The sequence below is a fragment of the Gastrolobium bilobum genome, unplaced genomic scaffold (assembly GCF_033153095.1).
Source record: "Gastrolobium bilobum isolate Gb01-03AN ecotype WA unplaced genomic scaffold, APGP_CSIRO_Gbil_v1 utg21167, whole genome shotgun sequence".
NCBI lineage: Eukaryota > Viridiplantae > Streptophyta > Magnoliopsida > Fabales > Fabaceae > Gastrolobium > Gastrolobium bilobum.
The window spans coordinates 131,195-145,395 of record NW_026898371.1 but is presented as its reverse complement, the minus strand read 5'-3'; the positions used below and the strand labels follow the sequence as shown (position 1 = coordinate 145,395).

Here is a 14,201-nt window from a genome sequence, read left to right as displayed (position 1 = left end):
GAGCTTCAAAGGGTTAAATGACCACGGCAGCTTGTGGAGGACTTCTACGTGACCAAATGGGACTTTGGCTAGGAGGGTTTGCTGCAAGAATTGGATAATGTAATGCTTTACAAGCGAAACTATGGGGTGCATTTAAAGGGCTGAAGTTAGCTTGGGAGGCAGGTTACAAAAATGTTTTAGTTGAAAGCGACTGTCAAATAGTCATTGCATTAGTTTTCAAGGAAGAAGACAACGAAGCTCGTGAGCCCCACTTAGTGACTCGAATATAAGCATTTGTTCATCATCGTCAATGAAATGTTCGATTTATGCATATTCTACGGGAAGGTAACAAGTGCGCAGACTGGTCGGCAAATTATCTGTTGGTGCACCTGGAGCTACCTGACGAGGCTCATTTTGTTGACCCCCAAGACTATGATGTCATCTCCAGACTGATAGTAGGGGTATGATTTTTGCCAGACATATGTAGACTCGTTAGAAGTTCCCCTATTTTTTTATTTTTCTCTGTGTTTCTTTTTCTTTATTTTTTATCTTTACTTTAATGTATCAAAAAAAGGAAAAAAAATTATTAACATTTAAAATGATCTTAACCCTTGAATTAGTCTAAGCAAAGCAGACAAATCATTAATTTAATGCAACTATAGTTTATAAGTAATATTTTTTATAACCTAGACTTATATATTCAAATAACAAAGGCTTTAAATTCATTGCATAAATTTTAACGAAAAATTATTACATGTTTATTTTAATTTAATCTTGATATACAAATATTTAGTTGAAAACTTTATGGTAACTTTTTGTTTGGGGGGGATGTTTGGGTGAAAGCTATAGTAACCTTTTAACTAATGTAAGATTTTCAATTTATATATTTATATAAGATTCTCAAATATATAAATTAATCAAAACACACGATAACCATGTAAAAACGATAATAAGATTAAAAGAACATGTATGTTTGAGGTATTATAATGTAACTGAGCTTTTATTTTTTAATATATAAACTTTGAATTAAATAAACCTAAAAAAAGAGAGAATTATGAAAAGTACTTAAACTATAATAACAAATTTTAAATGATTACATCTTACATTTTTTTTTCAAAATTTTTCATCTTTATTCATTTTATCTATTAATTTTTAAATTAAATTTCTTGTTTACCACAGGTCACAGCCATGTTATAGCATATGATCTTGACCAAATGAACTATAAAGGTAAAAATAAAAAATACTTACTTTTACGAAACTGAAAAGTAAGTATAAAAAATAAAAATGTTTTTAAATATTTCAAAAAATAAAAAATAAAAAATAAAAAATAAAAAATAAAAAATAAAAGAGAAATATCCAAATAAAGTTATACTGATCCAAAATTTCAACCATTACTCAGTGCCATTGGACTCCGAGCGAGAGATCAAGCAGTGAAGGTGCTTCACACAGGTAATTAACTTTCATAATCATTCTTCTAATTTATTTTCTTTTGAATTTATTTATTTTTATTTTTGAATCTGAACTGAACGATGAAATGACTGAAATGTGTAATGCTCTGTTTATGTTAATGGCTTGAATGGATGTATCACTGTTACTTTTACTCTTTCCGTTCAGTGGTGATTTTATTTTGTGGTGTGTTCTGATTGGTTTTTTCTCTCCCGATGCGTAGTTGATTGCCCATAAACTGTTCGATTAAATGTCGATGTTGTACCGAACCTTCCCCAGCTTGTATCCTTAAAAATAAAAGAACTTATGGGTTTGGGTGGGGACTTTAAACTTTGATTCTAATCACTCTAATTTTGTTGTTGGTTATAGTTTAATCGCAAGATGGGAGAGCTGGTTACTGAGAAACATGTTCAATATATATTGTCAGTTGAAAAGGTATGCTTCCCATTTATATATTTTTTCTAAAAAGAAAAGGGGGGAGATAGATCACCTTGAGTGGATGTATCATGATGACTTGAAAACTCTTCTTTTCTGTTTAAAAAGCTTAGTGTGTTCAGTTTTTTTTTTTTTTTTTTTTAGAGGAAAGATGATTTTGAATCTGTGGTAATGGAGCATCTAAGAATGAATGGCGCATACTGGGGATTGACTGCTCTGGATATTATGGGAAAGCTTGACACTGTGGATGTTGATGAGGTTGTTTCATGGGTGTTGAGTTGTCAGCACGAGTCAGGTTGTTCAATGTTTTGTTTGTTCCCTTACTATTAGAATTAATTTTTTTTAGATATTATTGACATCGATAATTTCTTATCTTATGAGATATTCGATGTTATGCAGGGGGATTTGGTGGAAATGTTGGACACGACCCACACATCCTGTATACACTAAGTGCTGTGCAGGTTCTGGCTCTCTTTGATAAGCTGGATGTTATTGATGTAGATAAAGTGACAAATTGTATCCTGTGACCACATATTGGCTGACTTTGAAGGATCTATATTGACAAATGTTCTTTGGTACAGAAGAAGCTTTGTTCTTTTTGCAAAAATATTTTAATTGTTATACTTATGTTTGCTTATCAGGATGTGTAGCTTTAGTTGGCCATATACTTTGATGTTGTGCTTAAATGGCTTAATATGTTTTATAAAAAAATGTAGAAAAAGATATCTTGTGTATTTTATTTCAAATGTACAGAAGTCTCTGCATATAGGAGAGACATGCATATTATTGGGAGCATTAAGGAAATAAATCCGTAAAAGTCAGGAAGCTATTAAACAGATTGTTCTATCTTTGGAAACTAATGAGCCGATCTACTAATTACAGAATATCAATGAGCTGGCCTGCTAACTATAGAATATTTACAATAAGTAAAAGAGGATATGCTCAAACCATTGAGATATTATTCTAATTCACAAAAATCACAAAAAGTAAATAAAAAAAAGTTTGCCGTGAATTTTGATACAATTTGATAGATTAGTTACTAAAATTATAGTAGTGAAATTTAATTAACTACGAAGTATACTGGATCTTGTGTTTCTTAATATTTTTGTTAGATATTGTCAGTCTGCAAAATGAAGATGGATCTTTTTCAGGGGATATGTGGGGTGAAGTTGATACGCGGTATTTTTCTTAATATCTTGTTTGATTATTGTGCATGTATGATCTTACTGTAACTTTGACTAAAATCCACTGAATTATCTGTCTCAGGTTCTCTTATATTGCTATTTGTTGTCTATCAATATTACATCACTTGGATAAAATCAATGTGGAGAAGGCTGTGAAGTACATTATAAGTTGCAAAAATATGGATGGTGGTTTTGGTTGCACACCCGGTGGGGAATCTCATGCTGGACAAAGTACGTTATATATTATTCATGAACTTTACTTAGATATTACTTTCTGTATGTTACTCAATGTGTGTATAATACAATAAGGGCAAGCAAGATATTTAAGCGGGTGTATGAAAGAAGGAGAAATAAGGGATTATTTATTAATGCTGAGCTGACTCATCATAGAGTCTGTTAGCCAGGGTACGAGTTAGTTAGGAGGTTACACATCGAGTGGGGGAGTATTTGAGAGGCGCATCACGCTAGAGGAAAACATTCTGGAAGCTTGGAATCTGATTGGATTTTGGGAGAGAACCAGAGCCTCTCGAACTGCTCTGGGTGGTTCAGTTTTGCTGCTTTCTTCCCATTGTTGTTCTTCTTCATTGTCATTTTCTTCACAATGTTGCTGTCATAGTGACTGTTCTACTTTCAGCTCTGAGATACTGTACTCACAAGCTTCCAGTTCAATACAAATTTCCTTCTATCAGTTTAAATTCTTGTCTTATTGTTGGTTGGTTGTATCAGTGTACTTTTATTCCCTTTGAAGATTGTGTTGTTTACTTCTTTCCCACATGAAGGGAGTGTTTTATGTGGTTAGGGCATAGTTTGACTATGTTGTTTGAAGTTATGGATACAAGAATCTGTTTTCTCCTATGCAGCACTGTTCGAGGGGGCTAAAATAATATTTTCATTAAGAGAACTTTTTTTGTGGTTTAAATCTTGGGATTAGGGTACACTGGAGGTACATAACATGTTTAAAAGTTGTATTACTTTGAGTTAGTATTTTCCTGACAAATTAAATAGTGAGCATTGCAGCATACCTTTAACCTTGAACTCGTTAACAAGCTTCTACTGAACTTGTTAACTATATTATCCTTGCCATTTAGTAGTTATTGAAAAAGGTTTTCAGTATATCGATATTGAATAATTACATGAGGAATGAGGAGTATTTATACAAGAAAAAATAGCTAAGCATGACTCAGCTATGACTCACCAAACCTAATCACAATCATAAGAATGACTCAGCTATGACTCACTAAACCTAATCACAATTAATTCTAATTAATTACAATTAATCCTAATTAATAGGAAATAAAAACGGAAAAATATTTGAATTTGAATTCTGATTTTCTACACTCCCCCTCAAGTTGGGAGGTAAATGTTGATCATTTCCAACTTGCCAATCAAGTCTTCAAAGGCTGGCCGGTGTAGGCCCTTAGTGAGAATATCTGCAATCTTCTCTTTGAAGAAATGTTTAGCTAATCAGTTTGTACTGAAGGATCTTGGATCTCTCAAATATTTCCTAGGCATGGAAGTTGCTCGAAGTAGTGTATCCCAAGATTCTTTAACATGGTATCAGAGCCTCGCCAAAAGCTAGCTCAAAGGGTGGGAGTGCCCAAGACCTTATAAACTCCACATTAGTTGCACATACAACCAATGTAGGACTATATATCTCAACACGCCCCCTCACACGAGAGCCCATTGGGCTTGAAGAGTGGACAATGCAACAGGCCCAGCCTACCTGTGCTAAGAAACGCCACAAGAGAAAGTGTGGGGCGGCGAGGCTCTGATACCATATTGAAAAAGGTTTTCAGTATATCGATATTGAATAATTACATAAGGAATGAGGAGTATTTATACAAGAAAAAATAGCTAAGCATGACTCAGCTATCACTCACCAAACCTAATCACAATCATAAGAATGACTCAGTTATGACTCACTAAACCTAATCACAATTAATTATAATTAATTACAATTAATCATAATTAATAGGAAATAAAAACGGAAAAATATTTGAATTTGAATTCTGATTTTCTACAGTAGTAGTATTTGATACATTCTATTGTATTTACTGTTCACTCAAGATATGCATATAATAAAACAATTTTTTTAATCAGTGAATGCTTGGCTTAATAAGTCTGCTTTGACCTTTCTATTTTCTGAATTTCAAATGAAAGAATGAAATGAGTTGTAGACTTGAAGCATCCTCGTAAGAAATTGCCTTTCCAATTTTCAGTTTTCTGTTGTGTGGGGGCCCTTGCTATAGCAGGGTCACTTGATCTTGTTGACAAGGACCTACTTGGTTGGTGGTTATGTGAGCGACAAGTTAAATCTGGAGGTCTGAACGGGCGTCCTGAGAAACTACCTGATGTAAGTAAATCTTTTCAAATTTAGATAAAGCTTTAAATGCCCCTGTTGTCTTTCTCAGTTTCTCTTACTAGCTTTTAGATCATCTCAGGTGTGCTACTCATGGTGGGTTCTTTCTAGCCTGATCATGATTGATAGGGTTCATTGGATCAGTAAGGAGAAGCTTATAAAGTTTATCTTAGACTGCCAGGTTATTTAGTTGAATTTCTTTTCTGTGTTTATAATCAGCATGCTCTTGTTTCTTCTTTTGGAGTATTAACTGTTGTGAGGTTAGTATTTCTGAAATATTATGTATGTTGAAATTGTAAGGACACAGAAAATGGTGGAATTTCAGACAGGCCAGATGATGCCGTGGACGTCTTTCATACATACTTCGGGGTGGCTGGTAGTTTAACTGTCTTTTTGCCCCTCTTTTTTGTACCATTTGTTCTTGATCTTTTTGTGCTAAAAATCTTGTCATCTGGTGTTTCCTTGGTTGGTGAGGGAACCAACCAACCAAAGTTTCCCTTTATCATTGAGATTAAATGGTAGTGACCAGTGACCAGTGACTTCATTCAGTCACCCTCTTTCAAAAGAGAGACGAAAAGCCATTCTTCATGAATCCTCGTGAATTTCTGTTGCTAGCTTCATGTTCCTATAAGATTAGTCATAGTAGTTCAACATGCTTATGATGATACAATAGAACTGGATACGTGAACTGTTATTTGTAGAAAAGCAGAGTATAGATTTTCTTTGTATCTTTTTGTTGTTCATGAAAAAGGTGACTACAATTTAAGGGTGTTGCCCACACACAGAATTGGCCAATCAAATCCCATGATTTTAAGAAATAAAACTAGAATTATTTAAATAAGAAAACAGAATATTTCAATGTTGACTTGCTTATGGGCATTATCAACTCAAGCTAGGAAGAAAAAAATAAAATAAAATAAAATAAAATCTGAATGGATCATGTGGAGAATCAGACGTGATTGACAACATTATTCTATTTTTATTTCAGTTGTTTGGAAGGTTTGAAATGAGGACATATGTGAATTATGATTTATGAGACTTGTTGTTCTACGTTATTATATAATTCTTTGTCCCTCACCTTTTTCCCCTTTATAGTGTTGATTCAGTGTAAACTAGTATTGGATGTAACTTAGCGAGACATTCTTATTTATCCTTTCCTGACAGTGCAGTTCCTTTCATATTCCTTTTGTACAATAAACTCAGGATGCTGATGTTGTTTTGTTTGTTCTTTCAGGACTTTCACTTCTTGAATATCCAGGATTGAAACCGATTGATCCAGCTTATGCTTTACCGGTTGATGTTGTAAACAGGATTTTCTTTGATAAATAGGGACTTGAAGTTCAACGACAGTAATCCAGTTGCGACAAGTTCTTGAGTTTAGACTCACTCTTCGGAGTTGGATATAATCCCCCCCCCCCCCCCCCCCCCCCCTGTATAATAAATCATAAGATTTGTAATTCTCCTTTAGAGTTTATATCTATTTTCCTGTGAATAACTTCAACATTTTGAGCATCTTTTACTTAAATTTGAAACACGCAGTTTAATTAAAAAAAGAAAAAAATAAACTTCATATGAATTTGCCTTCCAAAACAGAGGTCGAAGAACACTTCTGCCATCTCTGTCCTCCTCTCCCATCGTTTCTCTCTCTCTCTCTCTCTCTCTCTCTCTCTCTTCATTTTTCTCCATTATTACTTCCTTTTATTAACTGCAATGAGAAACTATTTTTTCCTTTTTTTTAATTTTATAAGCAAATCATGGGGTGATTTCGAGGAAATGATTTTGGAAGATAATGTGGGTGGTAGAAAATTCAAGCTGGATGCAGGAAATGATTACGAGGATGGGGATTAAGAGGAAATAATTCTGGAAAGCACATGAACATTATGATGAAGGAAGTGTAGTCTTGAGAACTTAGAGATCAAAATCTTGTATTTGTCCAGTGTCTCTACCTGAATAGAAGGGCCTAGAATTAGGCCAGCCTGCAAATGGATCGATTAATTAGCTTTTTATATGACTTGAAGAAGGCATGGCACTATGTGGTTTAGTAGAATTTTTTTATAGATATCACCCGGTGTCTAAAATCCTAATGAACCCAACTGTTCTGGATACTACTCACTTAGGCTCACCAGATGGGCCTAATCGTTTAAAGCCCATATCTAGAACTTTCTAGAGGGAACTCATGGCAAGCCATAGAGGCTCACCACTGGGATATTCTCCATCCTGCACTGCTGCCCCACTGACAGGGAGCAGCTTGATGAGACAGCTCATAGGCTGACCAGCTCAAGCCTCCATGCAAGAGAGAATTCTTCTCTCTAAATACCCCTCTCACACATGGAGGAGGGAGCTTCTTCTTCCCCACTCTTGACTATGCTGTCACTCTGCCTCTATGTAGAGCACTCACACACACTCTCCCTTTGAGCACATACATACATGGGAAGCTTCACTAGTGGCTTGGTCTCTAGCATTGTCACTATGGACACCCCCTATATCAACATACTTCACCCTCCATGGGAGACATTTATGTACCACTATGAGTACACCAACTAATCTAGTTTTATGTTTAAGCCTCTCCACCTTTCCCAGGAATTGCTATCATCAGGAATCGAATTCACTATCTTTTGGACAGGTCAAATCCTAGGATCTAATTGAGTCACCACTAGACCAACAACTCTTGGGTTAATAGAAATTTTTAACAACGTGAAAATCAGTCAAGTTTAGCTTTCTATATTACAAGTTTATTCCCTACTTATTTGGAAAACATTAATTAACAATGTGAACAAGAAATTTTCAATTCATATAGGCTTTGACTAAAACATAAAAACATAGAAGTGGGGTATACTTACCATCATTTGTGAAATAAATAGAGGGAAGTCCAAAGGCTTTAGGAAGAAATGGCACATTTGGGTGATAGCAAAAATTACAAGCACTTGCAACTCAAACAATGGGAGGGATGACTTCATTGGATTCCAGATATCAATTTTGTCACGCCATATGCCATCTGAAACAATATGGGCTGGAAGAGGAAAGCAAACTGTGTACAAGGTTTCATTGATTTGTGTAATTGACACGAATAAAGACTCATTTGCTATTAAATTCATTTTTGCTCACAATACCAAGTTCCCAGATAGAGGAACGTAGAGAAATATGAGAATAAGAATTGAATGGAGAGAAAGTGATAGGAAGTAATATGACTCAATAGCTATATAGGTATCATAACTTCACCAAGTTTTGATCATAATAAAGTATGTGGTCAAATGCTTCCTTCTTGAACTTTAACAGACAAAGTAAGGAAAATTGACTAAATTTTAAGTTCAACCATATAGGAAACCGCAGCATACAACTCGACAAATAATTTTTAGAGTTTGTAGCTTATTTCAGTATCTACTTGAGACAGAACATCCGTATCAGAAGTAGAGACCATAACGGTGTATATTTATATAAATAGAGTTATCTATTTTCAACCTTATACTATAATTAGACATCATTTTTTATCTAATTTTTTTTTTTTTTCATTTTTAAATCATGTTACAACTACTGTTTTGTCTTGAAGAAAAAGAGAGATAAGAAATCTATGTTCGACTGTGTACCAAAATTAGACAACTTACGAAAACCTTTTTCATGTCTTGTACTCTTCCATTCATGACGTACCGAACACCATCACTTTTCAAAAAACATTTTCATAGACTATGTCACCTTCTAAGCAATTTTCTCTTCCCCAAATATGTTTTCTCATTAAATTTTTTGACCAATGAACTACAAGAGTTTTCATAATGGAACATGCTAGCAGCATACCTCATTTAAAAATAAGCTTGACTACTTTGTTGAATGAGTGTCTGTGAGATATTGTCCTAATAATTCACTTTAGCATTAACCAAAACAAATAATAATAATTAAATACTGTAACTTTTAACCGAGTGCGTCAATGCTTGGTAGAACTAGTCATATACTTGCCGATAGAGATAAATTATTACTGTAGTCTCAATTTTGAATAGAATTAATTTTTTACATGGTATCAAAATTTTTGCGTCACGAGTTCGATCTTTATCTCTCTCAATTTAATTAATAATTAATTAAATTTTGTAGAGTTTCTTAGCATAAGTAGTTGAACTTATATATTGTCCACCTTTTAAGTTTAATAGACTCTCGTGTAAGGAGACATATTAAAGAAATGTAAAATCATTAATATAACCTCACCTATAACTTGAACCTTTTAAGTTTTGAATTGATTTTTTACATTTGCTATACCCAAATTACTTAGGTGAAAGAAGAGTAACAAGTAGTGTGTCAAATTCTCCTTAACACAAAAAGACTAACATCTTGGCCTTTTGGTTTTGTTTGGTATCGTATAGAGAAATTATCTTAACCACCTTGTTTGATATTATTTAGGGAAAAACAAAATGACGCTTACCTCTTTTTGTTTTGATTTCATTGAGGAAGTATTTAATTTTTTAAGTATTCTGTATCTAATAAAAGTTAATTCTTTTGGTGAAAAAATAAAAAGGATTTAAAAAAAGATTTATAAAAATGGTAAAGTGAGAAAAACATTTAGCTTTCCTTACTAATCATTCCCCCCATAAGGGAGGGACCAAAAATATGTAGGGCCATGAAAAATTAATCTGTCCAACTTGAGACTTATTTCCATGGTCCTGGATCACGGGTCTCTTAGTATTATAAGAGGGGCAAAATGAAAAATAAATTAAAAATAAGGGCAAAATGAGAAATGAGTGAGAGGAAGCACAAAATTACTCAATGATCCAGGATCATAGAATTATTTTCCATCCAACCCTTACATACCAGCCAATGAAAAATTAGTGCAATCTTTTGCTTCTTGTTTTTTTCCTTTCTTTTTCACTCCAAAATAATATATGCTTTTTTTTGGTATGTTTTATTAATAAGATATAGTATTAATATGACAAATATTTTTTTTCTCTCTTCTCAATCACATTAATTGACATATAAAGTGAATTTGTTTTTTCATATTATAATTATGCCTTACTAATAAGATATGGTATAATACACGAAAAAGTCACAAATTGTCAAAATTCACTCCATCCACCAAATATATGCTTACTGAATACTATTGGAGGTCTCAAGTCTCAATAATAACAAATTGTTTAGAAACGATAGATGATATAAAATAAAATAAAAAAGTAAACACGCATGTGGTCTTTGTGTATCTATATTCTATCAATAGAAACATAAAATGTTAGTTAACATATTTTTTGAAGAAAAAAAAAACTTTAACATTATACTTATATATTCTACATTTTAACCTGGACTCGTACCGAGTGCTCAACGAAGATGTTCTCTCAGTGCAATTATGTTTGTCTTCCAATAATAAATCTTAATATATATAATCTTAAACTCGCCATTGGAAACTTTGCTGACGTGTCGCTCTGTCCTTCATTCTCAGCTTTGTGTTCACACTTGAGAAGAGTTTGAAAAGTTGCCTCTTTTGGAAATCTTTTACTTTTTGCAAAAAATTTTTTGTAAAAAGGGTGGGATAATATTTGAAATTTAAAATTCGTTGGTGGAAGACACGTGTATTAATGATCCACTACTTTCTGCATGGGTAGGTGGAAAAACATTAATATCCGATTACTTTTTGCATTGGTAGGTGAAAAAGTATTCAAATTCAAAATTTAAACTTAAAGGTGGGAAAAAAGATCATCGTTAATATCCCACTACTTTATGCATAGGTAATTGTTAACCCTATTAATATCCCACTAATGAGCCAGGGGTGGTAAACGAGCCAGGGGCCTTTGGCTTGGCTCGTAAAGGCCTGAGCTCGTTTAATAAAAGCTCGTGTTGGAACTAGGCTTGGACTTGTATAAAAGCTCGTTTAATAAAAAGGCCTCAGGCTCTAATTCAGAAGCTCGACCTTAGAGCCTCCCAGGCTAGCCTAGTATATAAATTTTTATTTATGCTTTTTATACTACTTGTAATAACTCTCTCTCATCAATTTATTTCACCCCATTTTATTAGTTTAACAGACTTTTTGAATGATTTTGTTCTATATTATGCTATTTGGATATATATTGAATTTATGTATATTTATGGAATTACTAGTGTTGTTCTATATTATCCTTCATCCTCCTTCACATAAACAAACCCAGAAAAACTCATTCGTTCCACTGTGCACTGCTCGTTTGTGTCAATTTATTTTTTATTTTATTTATTTATTTATTATTTTTGTTGGCACTTTTTTTATAATGGGCTAAGATAATATAACCTATTATCTACCTTCTCTTACTTTAATTTTTTTTATTTATTGTAGACTTTGTAAATTATTGCTGCAAATTGAAAGCTAAAGTTTCTATCTGGAAATTGATTTTTTGTGGAATTCTGTTCTCTTATTTTTATTCTTTAACATGCTAACAGGCTAAGACAGGTTTCACACAGACTTTTGTTTTTTGTAAATAAACCAGGCCACAGGCCAATATTATATTCGTAACAGGTAACAGTCTAAGGCCAGTCGGACACGTTTAAATATAGGCTTGGCCCGTTAAGGTCAAAGCTCGGCTCGGCCCGTTAACACCCCTAATTGGGCTTAATTATTAAAAAATGAAATTATTTTTTGTATAAATAGGATATGTGTTACTGAGTTTTTTCATTTGGTAATTAGCTTTTGTGCATATGTTTCTTCTCTTTTATGTCTATTTATCTTCTTCATCTTATTAAGTTGTTCTTCTATTAGATGAACATGCAATATTTTTCATTTTATTTTTGTAGCAATATTATAGAGTAAAGCTGACGGGATGATTTGGAATCACTAGAATATGTATTTCTTTACTTCCTCAGAAGAAGGTATGACATTCTTCTCTATCTTTTTTTCTTTTACAAGTATTTTTTTCCATAACATAATATCATGAACGAGCAAGATGAGTTTTTCCTTCTATTTTTTCTGTCCATACATAATTTGTTTCTCACTATTATTGTTGTTCTTTAATTTATTTTTGTTCTTGACATATATGTTTACCGTGATGGTGGTAGTGATGAGTTTGATATGAATGATACTACTTCGACCTCATAAAACCATCATCTATTTCTTCAAAGGATGTTCGAAGTGTGCCGGATGCTAGACCAATACAACCCAACAACATAGTTTCAAATGGTGATTTAGAAGAAGACAAGATAGAATAAGCTATAATGTTGCTCTAATTCTATACTTTTGTTGCTAGAATTTTGTTCTCACATGTTTGTCTTGAATAAGCTATATATCTTTTAATATTCCTTGAAACAATAATTATTATAGTTGTTACATGTATTAGTCTATTAATCATTGAAATCCTCCAAATTTAACTCAACAAAAATGAGGAGCCATTCAAATATTAATTTCTTTGTTTTAATTTTGAAAAATAAATAAAATTTAATAAAATAAATTTATATTAAAACACATACAAGCAAAAAAATGTTTCATAAAATACATGTAACAAGGAGCCACCATGTCATTAAATTTTTTGAGCGTCTTTATTTTTTTCATAAGATTATGCATTAAACAATTTATATGGAAATGAACATACGTTGTTAAATGGATATTCATGTTAATTAAATTACTACAAGGGAAAAGGACAAGCCACCAATGGATTGTCATCTTAATAACGTTTCATATACAAAAAGTAATCAATTTACAAAAAAAAAAAAAAAGTAATCATTCATAGTAGTCATAAAAAATGGTTCGTAAAGCGTATTATGGTTGATTATTATTATTATTATGTCTATTGGGAGGGAAAATATTTAATACTTAAAATTTAAACTTTCTAAATTTGAATTTTGAACTTGAGAGGTGGAAAAAGATTCAGCATTTAATATTGTCCACTACTTTCTGCATCAAAAATTATTAAGCATATTAATGATAGTTATTATTATGTCTATTGGGCTTAATTATTATACCTATTAGAATTAATTATAAAACTGGAAAAAAGATATGTATAAAATAAATTTAATTTAATAAAAAAATATTATTTAAACGAAAAAATATTTAAAATTATAAAAAATTTACTTTAAAATAAAGTAAATTAAAATATTAACTTAAAATAATGATACAAAAAGGAAAAAAATTTCGTACAAGAAACATTTTAAAAAAAGAGTAAACACCCTTTTTAGTCCCTGTCAATATCTACGAAGTCCTTTTTAGTCCCTGGCAATAAAAAAGGACCAAATTGGTCCCTGAAATTACAAAAAAAGGGTCATGTTAGTCCTTATGTCAACTCCCAAATATGTAGAGTGGCCCTTTCCTTGTACTTTCAGGGACCAATTTGGTCATTTTTTATTGCCAGGGACTGAAAAGGACTTCGTAGATATTGCCAGGGACTAAAAAGGGTATTTACTCTTAAAAAAAAACTTAAGATAAATATTTTAAATGTATATATATATATATGTGTGTGTATGTATATAATATAAATTAAAAGAGGAAAAAATTATTTTTTAAAAGTATATATAATTAATTTAATTATCATGTTGAATTTTAAATTTTAAAATTAAATATATTAGAAAGAAATTAAACTTTCATTCTTTTGATGTAAGAGTGTAATTAACACAATTTTCTATGTCGTGAATGATTACCTAGAAGCTATTACTTGGATGCATATTTCCCACTACTTTATACTTTCTACTTAGAAAATTATTAAGCCTATTAATAATATTTATTATTGTCTATTGGTTGAGAAAATATTTAAAATTTAAATTTTTTAAATTTGAATTTTGAACTTTATAGGTGGAAAAAGATTCAGCATTTAATATTGCCTACTAATTTCTGCATGGGTAGGTGAAAAAGTATTAATATCCCATTACTTTTTGCG

The 14,201-nt window shown here is 32.0% G+C and overlaps 1 protein-coding gene across 3 annotated transcripts; it reads left to right on the top strand.

Moving 5' to 3' along the window:
• The first annotated feature begins 1,357 nt into the window (after positions 1 to 1,357).
• Positions 1,358 to 6,810, top strand: LOC133315412 (geranylgeranyl transferase type-2 subunit beta 1). 3 transcript variants are annotated; one of them, XM_061517040.1, is made up of 10 exons: positions 1,358 to 1,428; positions 1,795 to 1,860; positions 2,005 to 2,155; positions 2,260 to 2,376; positions 2,973 to 3,039; positions 3,127 to 3,275; positions 5,264 to 5,397; positions 5,486 to 5,584; positions 5,704 to 5,779; positions 6,638 to 6,810. In XM_061517040.1, exons 2-10 carry the CDS (start codon positions 1,807 to 1,809, stop codon positions 6,730 to 6,732), a joined length of 942 nt encoding a protein of 313 aa, XP_061373024.1. In that variant the 5' UTR covers positions 1,358 to 1,428; positions 1,795 to 1,806; the 3' UTR covers positions 6,733 to 6,810. The 3 variants fall into 3 exon arrangements, 2 of the variants coding, with proteins under 2 accessions (XP_061373024.1, XP_061373025.1); XR_009752066.1 differs by lacking the exon at positions 6,638 to 6,810 and having other exon boundaries at positions 5,476 to 5,584; XM_061517041.1 differs by lacking the exon at positions 1,795 to 1,860 and having other exon boundaries at positions 1,382 to 1,428.
• The last annotated feature ends 7,391 nt before the right edge of the window (positions 6,811 to 14,201 follow it).